The sequence below is a fragment of the Pterocles gutturalis genome, unplaced genomic scaffold (genome assembly GCF_000699245.1).
Source record: "Pterocles gutturalis isolate BGI_N339 unplaced genomic scaffold, ASM69924v1 scaffold43642, whole genome shotgun sequence".
Taxonomy (NCBI): domain Eukaryota; kingdom Metazoa; phylum Chordata; class Aves; order Pterocliformes; family Pteroclidae; genus Pterocles; species Pterocles gutturalis.
The window spans coordinates 1,122-13,650 of NW_010111825.1; the positions used below are offsets into that span (position 1 = coordinate 1,122).

At 45.9% G+C, this 12,529-nt stretch overlaps 1 protein-coding gene across 1 annotated transcript; it reads right to left on the reverse strand.

Annotated features, from left to right (window-relative positions):
- Positions 1–269: 269 nt before the first annotated feature.
- CFAP52 (cilia and flagella associated protein 52) lies at positions 270–8,990 on the reverse strand (the record flags this gene model as incomplete). The annotated part of the gene is given in 8 exon segments (XM_010073836.1): positions 270–445; positions 1,567–1,678; positions 1,854–1,956; positions 2,594–2,745; positions 4,905–5,050; positions 5,713–5,861; positions 7,705–7,875; positions 8,844–8,990. Coding segments are annotated over 8 exon segments (1,156 nt in total), but the record flags the coding sequence as incomplete, so codon positions are not given.
- Positions 8,991–12,529: the final 3,539 nt, after the last annotated feature.

Below are 12,529 nucleotides of genomic sequence, written 5' to 3' on the forward strand. Positions count from 1 at the left end.
TGAACACAGAAGACTGAATTTACACAACAAATCATTCATTAATGGAAGGGACAAGAGGGGGTAGGGAAGAGAACGAGAGACTGCGTGAAAGCAAGGGAGAGCCCACACATGAGCAGATGTATAAGTGAAACTACAAGAAACAAAGTGCATACCAGAGACTATAAAAACAGTATCTCCTCTAAGAGTAAAAACGCTTTAAAAGAACTTCAGTGGAAAGAGAGAAGGATCTGGTGGAGGAAGCAGCCGCCCAGCAGTTCCTGTGCCCGCTGTCACCGCGAGGCCGGGTATGTCCAGAGCAGGACGGCTCCGTCTGCGCTCACACTCACAATGTACTTGTTCCCGGGGCAGATCTTGAGCCGGGTGATGCTGCCGCTGTGGCCCACCCCAACGTGCGTCACCGTGCCCTGGTTGTAGTCCCACAGTTTCACCAGATGGTCATCGCCGCCTGCAGTGGGCACAGAGGAAGAACAAATGATTACACGGAGTTCCGTTGCTTTTTGTTCCCAGATCGCAGGTAGTGGAGTGCTTAGGCATTGATCTGATTTGGGAAGAGTTGTTGCTTTTTGTTCCCAGATCGCAGGCAGTGGAGCGCTTAGGCATTGATCTGATTTGGGAAGAGTGGGATACATTGCCTTGGGCATTATGGCAAAACCAGCTTCTTTTCAACTGAAGCAGAGCCGGTGCCTGGCAGAGCGCTCAGGACCGGCCCTGGCAGGTCACAGTGAGCCATGGCCAGCAATCGGTACTGACAATACAGAGAGCCTTCGGAAGGCTCTTAACCAACATTGCTTTAAGAGGTTAACCTAAAAGAACTGGTGCCAACATCAAATCTGTATCTACACGATACCACAGCTCGTCTGTGCTAGCGCCAGGCTCCCAGAGGAGATGTCACCATGGTGGGGAAGGTGTGAGCCCGAGGCTGATGGAGCCCGGAGCCATTCCCACCAGCACACCGGCAGAGACGGCCACGCTGCTGGAGAGGGGCACGTGAACAAACCGCTCCAACACGTGGTGCACACAGCTGAGCTAAATGAGGAGCAGGGCAAGGAGAAACCCTTGGAGCTAGCGCCAGGCTCCCAGAGGAGATGTCACCATGGTGGGGAAGGTGTGAGCCCGAGGCTGATGGAGCCCGGAGCCATTCCCACCAGCACACCGGCAGAGACGGCCACGCTGCTGGAGAGGGGCACGTGAACAAACCGCTCCAACACGTGGTGCACACAGCTGAGCTAAATGAGGAGCAGGGCAAGGAGAAACCCTTGGAGACATCTGAACGCGTGGTGCACACGGCTGAGCTAAATAAGGAGCAGGGCAAGGAGAAACCCTTGGAGACATCTGAACCTTGTCTTCACCTTCACATTACATCTTGCAAGACTGAACCACTGCATCTTCCAAGTCTGAACCACAGCCTTTTGAGAAGTATTTTTTTTCAGTGACTCATTTTATTTTCCCCTTTAGCTGACCCCTCCTTTGAGTTTTTTCTTTCCTTACTGACATCCTTGGTTCATTGCCTTCCTTTTCCTGCCCTTAATACGACCTCCTCTCCTCTACTGTCATCCCCCCACTCACCTGTGACAAAGTATGCCCCGTCCGCGGTGATGTCCATCCCGTTGATGGAACCCGATGCAGACCCTTCCACTTCTCTGACTGCAGAGCCGTCAAACACTTCCCAGTACCCGATCTAGAGAGCAGAGCGGAGCAGAGCGGAGGGCTCGGTCGTGCATGAACAGCCCCCAGACTCCAGCACTGCCCCGTAACACACCCTCCGGGGGACGGACAGGAGTTCCACCCCATAACAAGCGCCAGACTTTGTGTTCTGGACTGGCTGCAAGCAGAATTCCTGCAGGTTTGCTTACCTTTCTGTCTGTTCCGCTGGTGATGATCTGGTGCTCCTCAGGATGGTAACACACACATTTGAACAGCGTGTTGGCAAGAATCATTTGTTTTCTTGTAAAACGCCTGCAAAACACCCCCAAACCAGGACAGAGCAATAGGGTCACAGAGTGAACTCTGACTGCCTGAACTATCTCTGCCTGCGCTAGACATCAGACCTCTCGCTCTGCATGGATGTTTTCAGGCATTGGTCTGGGTTCAGGGTTTCCTGAAGCCTCTGAAGGTCATCAGTTCTGCTCCCCAGCACAGCCGCCTTGTACGACTTTCGATCTGCTGTCATATGAAATTAAATTTTTAAATCCAGAATACTTCCTAGGTGCTATTCCCTTTGCAAAAATGTCCTCATCCTTACCACAATGCAGAAAGCCTGCAGAGCTGCCACAGCTTGACAAGAGTCATACAGTGCTGGAAAACGGAGCTGGTGGGAAACTTCAGAAACCACCTGCACCAGCCCCTGGGCCAAGCAGGAGCCAATACAAACAAACAACTTGAGACGAATGTTTGTTGAAACTTTTCTGAAAAGTTTCTGGCATTGGAGGTTCTATATTCCCTGACTTGATTGTTCTTTCTAGTAATTTTTATTTCCTAGTGGTCTTTTTCCCCTCCTCCTTCTCGCTATGTGCTGTTCTAAACAGGGCACGGTGACCCGAGAGAGACATGACCGGCGCTCCAAGTGCCTCGCAATACTTATCTGGCTCCTTACACAATATCCCAGATGATGCACGTTCTGTCGAGGCTGGCTGTGACACACTCCCGGTCATTCTTTGTAATCTTAATGCAGGACACAGCAGACACATGCTCCTTCAGAATTTCCCCCAGTTTCTGAGTCTTTTTGCCAATCTCCCAGATCCTCACCTGAAAATCAGCAACAAACATCTGCTCTTGGACCACCTGGTCCTGACTGAGCTCAGGAGGATGCCTACGGCACTCCAGAGCTCTGCGTTTCTCTTATAACACCCACAGGGACTGGATCTCAACGGACTGTCTCTATTTTCCTGTGGGTTATTCATGCAGCTGACTCGTAAAACTGATATGAGTTCTTGAGAGTGCAATCCACTTGGTTCAGGAATTCATGACCCCAGACCTTGTTTTTGCCAAGTTCCTGCTCTCCCGTGCTTCAGCTTACACACTCTTGGTCAGGAAAAAGCTTGTAGTCCATGAGATACTTCCAGCAGTGCTTTAAAGATAAAAGAGCAAGGCTTCTGCAATGGCATATAAAATGGAATATAAAAAAGCTACATGCTATTTGTGCTCCATATAATGCCAGCAAGTAAATACAAACCAGCTCTTTAAATCTTTGATGTGAAATATGTGTCTGAAAGCACCTCTTCCCAGCGGTGGTAACAGCAAAAACCTTTCTGCTTTGAGGATGTGATCCTTCACACCTTGCATTTACTGCCCCACTAGTGCCAAACTTCGTGATACCTTTTTGCTTTTACCTTCCGTTAAGGTCAAATCCTAGTGAAAATTTAGAAATTCAGACACTGATGTCAAAAGCAGAGAGCGTTGACCTTCATGTTTTCAAGTCTGCTGCTGAGTTACCTCCGGGATCTGGATGTCCAGTTCCCACTGGTGAAATGATCAGAGCATCCGGATCCCTTAAGCAACCCCGACAGTCACAGCTTTCAGGAGACTGATTTTGACAGAACTATCAGCATTTCAGAACACCTTTTTTTGTGTTCCAAATGAATACTGCAAGTGCTCCCCTGCACTTCTCATTTCTGCCTAACCAACCTTCCACTTTAATCCCATCGTCGGCTGTCTTTGCCAATCCAGAGATGAACTAACCAGAGCCCTGTGCCATTCTGTGTGTGTGGGTTCAGAATCTAGGTCCTCATCCTCTGCATCCTCTAGTGCTCATCACCCACGGTACTTAACTGTTCTTTTATTAGTGAAGGGTTGACGTGGCTCATCATCCCGCATGTCTCTACACAGTGAGACACGGCAGTGCTGCCTGTACTGCTCTATGGGAAAGATGAGGTGTGGAACGATTCAGAAAGATGGTGCAATGATTAGGACATTAGCCTGAGATTTGGAAGACCCAAGTGCAATTCCTCACTCTTCAAGGCTTCCCGTGCCAGCTCCAGCATGGCACGCTGACCGCTTGAGATCAGGGCACACAAACAAAGCACAGGGCAGATAAATCAGAGTCAGGAATCCCCACATGCTCTTAAATGTCTGGTTCCTTGTCAGACTGCAGGGAGCAAGCCCAAAGCAAGACAAGAAACTGAACACGAGCCTTCCAAGTCTGGTTATTTATTTTTAATACAAATAAAACCCCCTGTGTTTAAATTATTTAAACATTAGGATAGAAGTTTCACTTCTACAGATTGAAAAGGGCCATGTCTACACAAAGCGCATGGAGCAGCCAAAGTACACGGTGTTGGGTTTGTATCGCTGTAAAACAATTGTTGAAGTGCACAGGTATCATGCCTACAACACGCCTCCTGATTGTCATTGTTATTTGTACTGAAATGTTTCCATAATTGCACTAGAAACTGAATTATTATTAGTCTTTTATTAAAACCACCACCTAAACCAGAGTACCATCCCAGAAAATCAGGAAGTTACCCCATAGACACTGTAACGATATAAAGTGAACTGTGTGCTATTAATAAATTCATACAGGCCAATCTAGACAGGACTAGGACTTCCAAGGCAATGACAGAAAGAAAATCTGTGCTAGAGCACAGTTAGATGGTGGCTTGCAAACAATGGCTAATGCAAATAAGCCAAACACAGGGGAGAGACAAATAAACAAAAAAGATTAAGAGCATATTCTGCATTAGAAGGATTTCCAAGCTTACCATGCCAGGAGAAATTGGGGCATTGTTTTACATGATGCCCTCTGAGAGCAAGAGATTTGCATATATCAGAAGCTAATATCGTCAGACTGGGTCCCTTGCTCAGGTGAAAGCTAAGAATAGCTCACTTTCTGACTAAGCAGGTACAGACACTTCGCAGGCCCTGTGATGGGAGCACAAAGCTGCTCCAGGTTTTTAAGCAAAAATTACCTGCCCTTCACCTCCTCCACTAATGATCCGTTTACAGTCGCTCGTGGCAGTGATTGCCGTCACTCCCAGGCTGTGGGCATGGTCAATCACGTACAGGGGCTGGCCAGTGTCACCCACGAAGGCGCGGATTTTCCCGTCATTCCAAGCTGATGAACATAAAGAAACAGATTACCCAGGCACACAGACATTCCTCATATTATTTCCAATGGAACCTGTTTTTTTATGAAGTTCCTTTATAAGGCGCATCCTGTTAGATCACCAGTATACACGTGAAAACCACTGTACCGTAGGTGAACCTGCAGAGCAACAGTCCCAAATTAACTATTAAAATTTAATTCCTTTTTGATTCTGGCTATGGACAAATGGCTTTGGTAACAAAGGGGGGCTCCATCTCTGCTCCAGGACTGCAGGAGTTCCTGGGTAACCCATCTGCTCATGGCGATGGGCAGCAGCTGCATGCAAGAGATGCTTTACATACACCACAGGTGTGTTGCATACACAGTTAATATTTTAGAATTAGGTCTTTTGAATGAGACTGAACTGCATTTTGAATTGCTGGAATTCACATCCAAAGCAAGGTCTCCAAACCGTGCCTTCCACAGACACCGTAACCACAGCACTAGGGAACCGGGGCTGTGAGCAAAGTCCATCAGCCCAGCTGCAAGCAAAGAGCCCTTTGGGACAAGCAGTGACCTGTATTTAAACCCATTCCCAATGTAACCCTCTCTTCATTCTAACATACTGATGTTCATGACATTTGGCAGCACTTGAAGACTGGACTGAGCCATGGGTCTGGACTGACCGTTACCTGAAATGATGCTCTTGCCATCCCTCATGACCTCTATGGCATGGCAGGTCACACTGGGGACGATGATCCGTAGAAGCTCCCTGTGCTCTGGGGTGTACCAAACTCGAATGTCATTTTTGGAGCAGGTAACGAACAGGTCAGAAATTCCCCTGGAAAATTCAGAGAGGAGTGATGACGAGGAGGGGCATAGAGAAAACACTTCTTCCTTGTCAGATCTTAAATCATCCTTCAAAGCTGAGCTGTTTCTAACGTGCAACTGTCACCTTCCCAGCAGAGATCACCATGGTCAAGACAACGGCCTTTTTCGTAGGATCACCTTCCTCATGTAAAGTCTACCCTGCTCTGGTTTCTACTCGAAGATTCATTTTAAGGAACATTTACAGTGAAACGAAAAGAATTCTTTCTACTTTTCTGAAGCTGTGACATATATTTCCCATATTCAATCTCTAAGCAACTTCACGTGATGTACATAATAGACACAACAGTAGGTGTAGAGGTGCCGACCGCCCAGATTTAACACCAGGGACTAACAGCAGCCTCATATTGTAAAGATGTCATTTTTTATCTTGCTTACTAGATGATTCCTATTCAACATTGCTGAAGGCAATAGAAATGACAGAAAAAGCCTGTTCGTAATGTACTTGTTATACACGTTTGAATAAGAAAAAGACCTCCAGCATTTCAAAAGCTATGGGACTGGGTGCTTTGAAATCATCTCTAAACTATACATCCCAGGGATCTGACAGGCAGTGAAATCTAGAAAGGTACCACAAGCTTTTGTTCAACATCACCATCAACGCCCAGAAAGATGAACCTGGACAGAGAGAAATGGCACAATAAAAGTGTGGCCCCTTTCAAGCCCAGCTTGCGCAGGTGCTTTATAAAGCAGGATAACATCAGCAACTGAAGTATTCTGAAATAAGCCAGAACAGGGAAATTAAGCCTCTATTTCCCAATCAGCGATATGCTCTGTTTAAGAGCAGGTAACAGATAAAAAGTTGAAACATCTGTGCAAGGATGTGGTCCTGTAGTCCTTACAATCATCACTAAATCCAGCTCATCCTCCTACCTGTGATGCAGATGTGTCAGTTGGGTATATTAGCACCAGATTACCCTAAATCTCTAAATAATTTTCTCATTAAATTTGAAGGATGTGGGTTTTTCAGGCTGGTGACGAGCAGGGAGGAGGGCTTCTTGCATTCTGCACTTCGCTGCACCTTGATCAGATATGATCCTTTGTGCCACGTCAAGAAGTGATTCAGCTGTTGCATGCCAAAAATAGAGACTTTAATTGGGATCAAACTCCCATTCTCTATTTGGAGAGGAAAAAAACGCTCCGTGGTGGTTTTGTTTTTTAAAATAAAGTGTCACAATCCTACTATACATGAAGAGAGAACATTTGCTGTCTGCTCACAAGACAAAAGCAGACAGAAAACACACCAGTATACCCAGCATCTCTCGTCACAAGCCTAGAATTTAATAGAACATGCCATGTTGTCAAACACGGAATCATTAGTGGTGCTGAGACCCAAAAAGGCTCTTTGAACAGCTCTGTTAGCCAGGTTTCAGCTGCCGGTACAGGTGGGCAGAGAAGACGACACCTCGACGAGCTCTAGCTGCGACAGGGGACCCAGCAGCAGAGCTTCAGCATTCACACTGCTGGCAGGTGAGGAGCCTGGCTCCCATCACACCAGCCCCAGGAGAAAAGGGGGAGGCTGCCACCACTGCTGTTACCCAAACATAAAGAATTCTAGTCCTTTTATTTAGAATTCTTTTTTGCAGATGGACGATTTTTCCAATTCTCCAACTGAACTGCTGCCTTCTGCTTCCCAGCAGCCGCTCACTGTCACCTTTGCATTTCACACCCGTAAGGATGTGAACAGGCTTTGGGTTCCTGGTGGCTAAGAGGTGTTTACGCCAGTGTCCTGACCTCACCTGCAGCTCACTCGAATGCCTTTACCAGCCAAACGCATCCCTGCCAGTGATACTCACACAGGAAAAACAACGTCATGGACGGCTTCGTGGTGACAGGCAGCGATCAGCTCCTCTTTAAATGATGTGTAGTTCACTCGATAAATCTGGCAGTTACTTGTCCCTATGAAGAACTGGTGACCCTGACCTCTAGATGTCAGGGAAGTGACAGCACCTTGAACTTGAATTTTCCTGTTAAGAGAAAGCAGACGTTTGGTCTGATGTTGACCTTGAGGTACTTATTTTCCAGCTTCCCTTCTTCCCTGACTTACAGAGCTTTGCCTTTCCCTGCTTCCCCAAAAACTCTGTACTAGGCTGTGCTATCAATACGCAAGAACGTGCTCACAACTAACATTTCATTCCCAGCCACAGGTTAATACTTCATTTGATCTTGCCTGTCCCATCTGCTGCTCTGCCAGGGCTTGCACAGGCTCTGCTTCGGAGACTTGGTTTTCTGGAGCAGGGCCCAAGGTAACAGCATGTTTGTTGATATTCTTACTCAAGTGCACTTAAACATCCCATAGTCAAGAATATTTCCAGACAGTTTAGATCTTCTGGGAATAGTTTGAATTGTACAAAGCTAAGCTTGCAGAACTGTACGCTTAAGCTGGCTCCTCAAACAATGCAAAATGAATAGCTGCGAGCCCTATTTTCAAATCACATTCAGGGAAATGACGCCCGCGGCTTTCTATTTTGTATGCAGAAAAAAGCTTTGCATGTACTTCAGCACTCCCAGACACGAGCCTATAAAATTAGCAAACCCCTCCTTTACAATCCCATGTCCTCCAGCAAACCCTTTTTTAGCTGGCAAATACCACTCTTTCTCAGCTGGCACAAATAAGTGTAATTTCCCTGACTTCAGCAGACCTGTCTCACTTTGCACCAATTTAGGACCTGACTCCTAATGGCCAAAAGGAAACACCGGCCGTTTAAAATGACGGATGAGCAGGGCAATTCACTTCTGTGCAAACACATGCAGCAATTTTCAGTCTGCTTCAGCTTCATTACACTGGAAGCATACTGTCTATTTTTTCTGCAGGACTGAAAAACTGAGATTTATGTGGATGATGCCTTTATGTAGGAATGATGGGTTCTTGCACTGGGAGCCTTTGGGGGAATTGTCACCTCTGCCCTCCCGCTTCTCCCGTCTACAAACTCACTTCATCACTTTGTAGTTGGAGCCTTTACAGAGAGCTACGATCCCTCCTCCAGTGCCAACCACTGTATCGCCCGTCTTCAGCAAAAGCAACGCTGTGACTCCCTAGGAGAAAAGAGAATTAAAATCCAATGGGATGGAAGCTGAGTCTCTTTATTGCCACAGCCGCGCTGAACAGCACAACGGAGCCTCTGTCATGTTCCTGATGGCCACGCTTACGGCACTCAAATACGGTTTATCGGTATTTTTTGACTGACCTAGGCCGAAGAGTGACTCTCTAGAGCGAGAAAAGTGTTATTAATTACAGGTGTGTATGAACTGCCACAGTGTGAGTCTTTAAAGAGCGAGGAAACAGCATCCTCGTGGATCCTTCAGAGCAGCTGGGACCATGTACGAGCCTGCACATCCTTCCAGCAGACAATACACACATTTTATAGTAGCACCTCCACTTTTCCTTTCACTGGTTCTTCCTCCATCAGGAGTGAAAACAACAGAGGATAAACCTCAGCCTAAGCATCCTTTCCTACAGCTGCTTTTAGGACAGATCCTCCGTGTCCCAGCCCCCCTCCCTGGCTGACAGATGGAATCCTGTCTCCCACCTATTGGCAATAAAACACATTTATCACGGAAAGGCTTTGGAAATTAGTCAGCCCGGCATCAACATGGGTTTCTGCTCTTTACTGAGATGAGTCGATCAACAGGAGGTCAGCCAGTAGGAAAAGCAGAAATGCTTTTCAGTGGATAAAGTACCAGACTAGAGGAAAAAACCAACAGCAAAATCAACAAATAAACGAACACAGTCATCAGCCTTACCACAAAATTTCAAGTAGAAGAAAAGTCAGATTCTGCTTCAGTTCTGCTACCTGTGAAGTAATATTACTCTTCTGCATACAAGACAACAGATTAATTCTTGAAAATCTCTGAGACCCCAACATAGGCTGCAAGAGGAGTGAAATGACGTTTATGGGGTTAAATCCTGATTTTCTTACTCAAAAAACTATCCCTGCTACCTCGGGGGAACATATGCATGAGTGAAATGGAAAAAAATAAAAAAGGAAATAGGGACCTTTGTGCCATCAAAACTTGGACTGAAAACTGAGCCCTGTCACGAAGCAGGCGTGTACGAGAGGCACTTCCACTCTCTCCACGTGGGCAGAACCTCCTCGCCATCCGTTGTTCCAAACCAGTGCGGCCAGCTGGCAGCAGTCTGGGCTCCCCGGCGCTGGGGAGGACTCTGCTGAGCTCGACAGCTGAAGCTGCGATACAGACTCCAGCAGCACTCGCCCCTCCTGAGGTCAGTGAGCAGCGTTGCCAACTGTTGTGACAGCACCAGCGGTTTCACAATATTCTGATTTTTGTCCTTTAAGCCCAGGCTCACAGAGCCATTACGTGAAAACAACAATTGCTGTTTGGGGGAGTTTTTTTTCTGGAAAAAAGCAGCCCCAGCTCTAGCATAGTGTTGGGAAAGCATGAAGAAGTCTCAAAGAATAACCAAGAGGCAAATCAGAATAATTCTGCATTTATTCTTTAGGAGGAAATCGCCGTCATGGGCTTTTTGAACAAATACAGGTGTCCGCACTTCATGACAGAGTTTGACATCTCAGCAGCACCGCCCAGAATTCCTGCTCTTTTCAAACATTCATCTGGCCTAACCCCAGAAATTTTCAGGATTAAACACCTTCAGAGTGTTTAAAAGAATGAAAGCCAGAAAATGTTGATTTTTGGTGTGGAAAGGGCTGAAGATCCAAGGAAGGGGAGAGAGGACATGAAGAAAGACGAGAAAACAGAATGTCCATTTGTGCTGTTTAGACCCGTAAAGGATGTTGCAAAAGCCACAGACAAGGTGTGATGAATTTGGAAAAATTACTCTGGTTCAGTTATCCAACCAAGCAGAAGCAATTGGTTGTTTTTAAAGTCTTGCTCATACTTTTGGAAGAAGAAAAAAACTTAATCACCATATCAGTAACTGTGCGTTCCCGTGCTGGCATTCCCAGCAGCCTTGCACCTACCTACACCTCGGCTTAAGGACTATTTAATGTCAGGATCAAATAAATATGGTTTACAGAAAAAAAAATATTCCTGATTTGTAATTTATTAGCACTGGATTTTTTCATTAGTCTGTCTCCACCAGTAGCATATCCAGAGTCTCCTGTAGCATCAGGACCGATTGCTGGGAAAAACCCAACCTCCAGAGAGGATTTTGTGCCGTACTATCACAACTTCACCGGGCAGGGAGCCAGGATTCATGCAAATATTGTTTGCAAAAGCACAAGAACAAAGGGATTCTTTTTAATTAGAAAGATGATGCACAAGCAGAACTGTTTCTGAACAATGTTTTTAAAAATTTCCTATGAGGTGCTGGCAGCAGTTTGCGAGTCCCCTGTTATCACAGGCCCATCGACTGCCTTTTGATCTCCTGTTTTGCAGTTTTTCCTGTAAAAGACTTCCCCCTCAAACGCCCTTTGGGTTTAGCACAATGGCAGGTGGCAGCATTCAAAATCAAATGTATGACTACGGAGTTTATCTGATTACAGCTCCCCGCTACTTGCTCATAAATTAAAGTTTTTGCAGCACTGCCCAGACTGCTTTGATTTTCCAAGGTATTCCCTTCAGTTCTTCAGGTCGAGAGGGAAGCAGGCATTACTGAGACAGGAAAAAAAACCCTTAAAGTGTCCTGGATTCATTGCCAGGCTCTCATCAGAGTCTGATTTCAACCTGAACTTAACAACTGTAATTCCTTCTTGTCCAGTCTGTTCCTTGAATCACCATGAGTAAACAGACAGTTTTACAAGCTGCTCCCTTTAACGATGCCATGAACGCTGTATTTTATATACTGCCAGTCCTCTGGGAGATGAGACGCAGAGTCTAATGTAGGAGGTTAAAAGTATCACCATTCATTATTTACTTCTCACAAAAAGAAACCACTGCTTTGAAGTACAATTATAAATAAAAATACCAGCAAAAATCCAGCCTGCCCATTCCCTTCCCTGCAGGGATACTTGCTCTCTGTCCCATTCTGATCTCTTACAAAGTTCTTGAGCACATTAGGAACTCTTCCAGTCCACCTCCTTTAAATTATTTTTTTTTTAACAATGCAAATCACTCCATCTATTTCTGAAAATGTATTTGCTATCGTACATCCCGCTTTGCATCTCAACAGGTGCCTTATAGCTCCTCAAACCTGCAATGGCGATAAAAATTAATTTTGTTCTTTATTCCAGTATTTATAGACGTTACAGAAATGCACTTAAACTTAATTCCCTGTAGATGGAAAACAAGTTGCTTCATTGTACCAGTGAGCTATTCTGCCACTCCTCTTCAAAACAGAAACAAAGAAATCTTCAGATCATGGCTGTATGATAAACACATTCTTAGATGTCTAAAGGCAAAGTTCCTTTAAGGTTAACCAAACTTATTTTCAATAAACAGCTTCTCCTCACCCAAGCAGTATCTAAACACTTTCTTTAAAGATCCGCTCGGCATGGGGGGGCTGTGGGTTCAGGGTTGGAGTTTCATGGTATGCAACTGGCTCAGGATTCCCCGGCGTGACGGGTGAACAAGATTTTCAGAGAGACAGGATAACCTTTGCTCAGGAATACGCATCTTTCAGATAGAATGGCAATGAAGTGATGAAAATGGCTCCACAACAGGAGGCTGTACGGCCAACCTCCCCGTGGGGAGCGGGGAAAT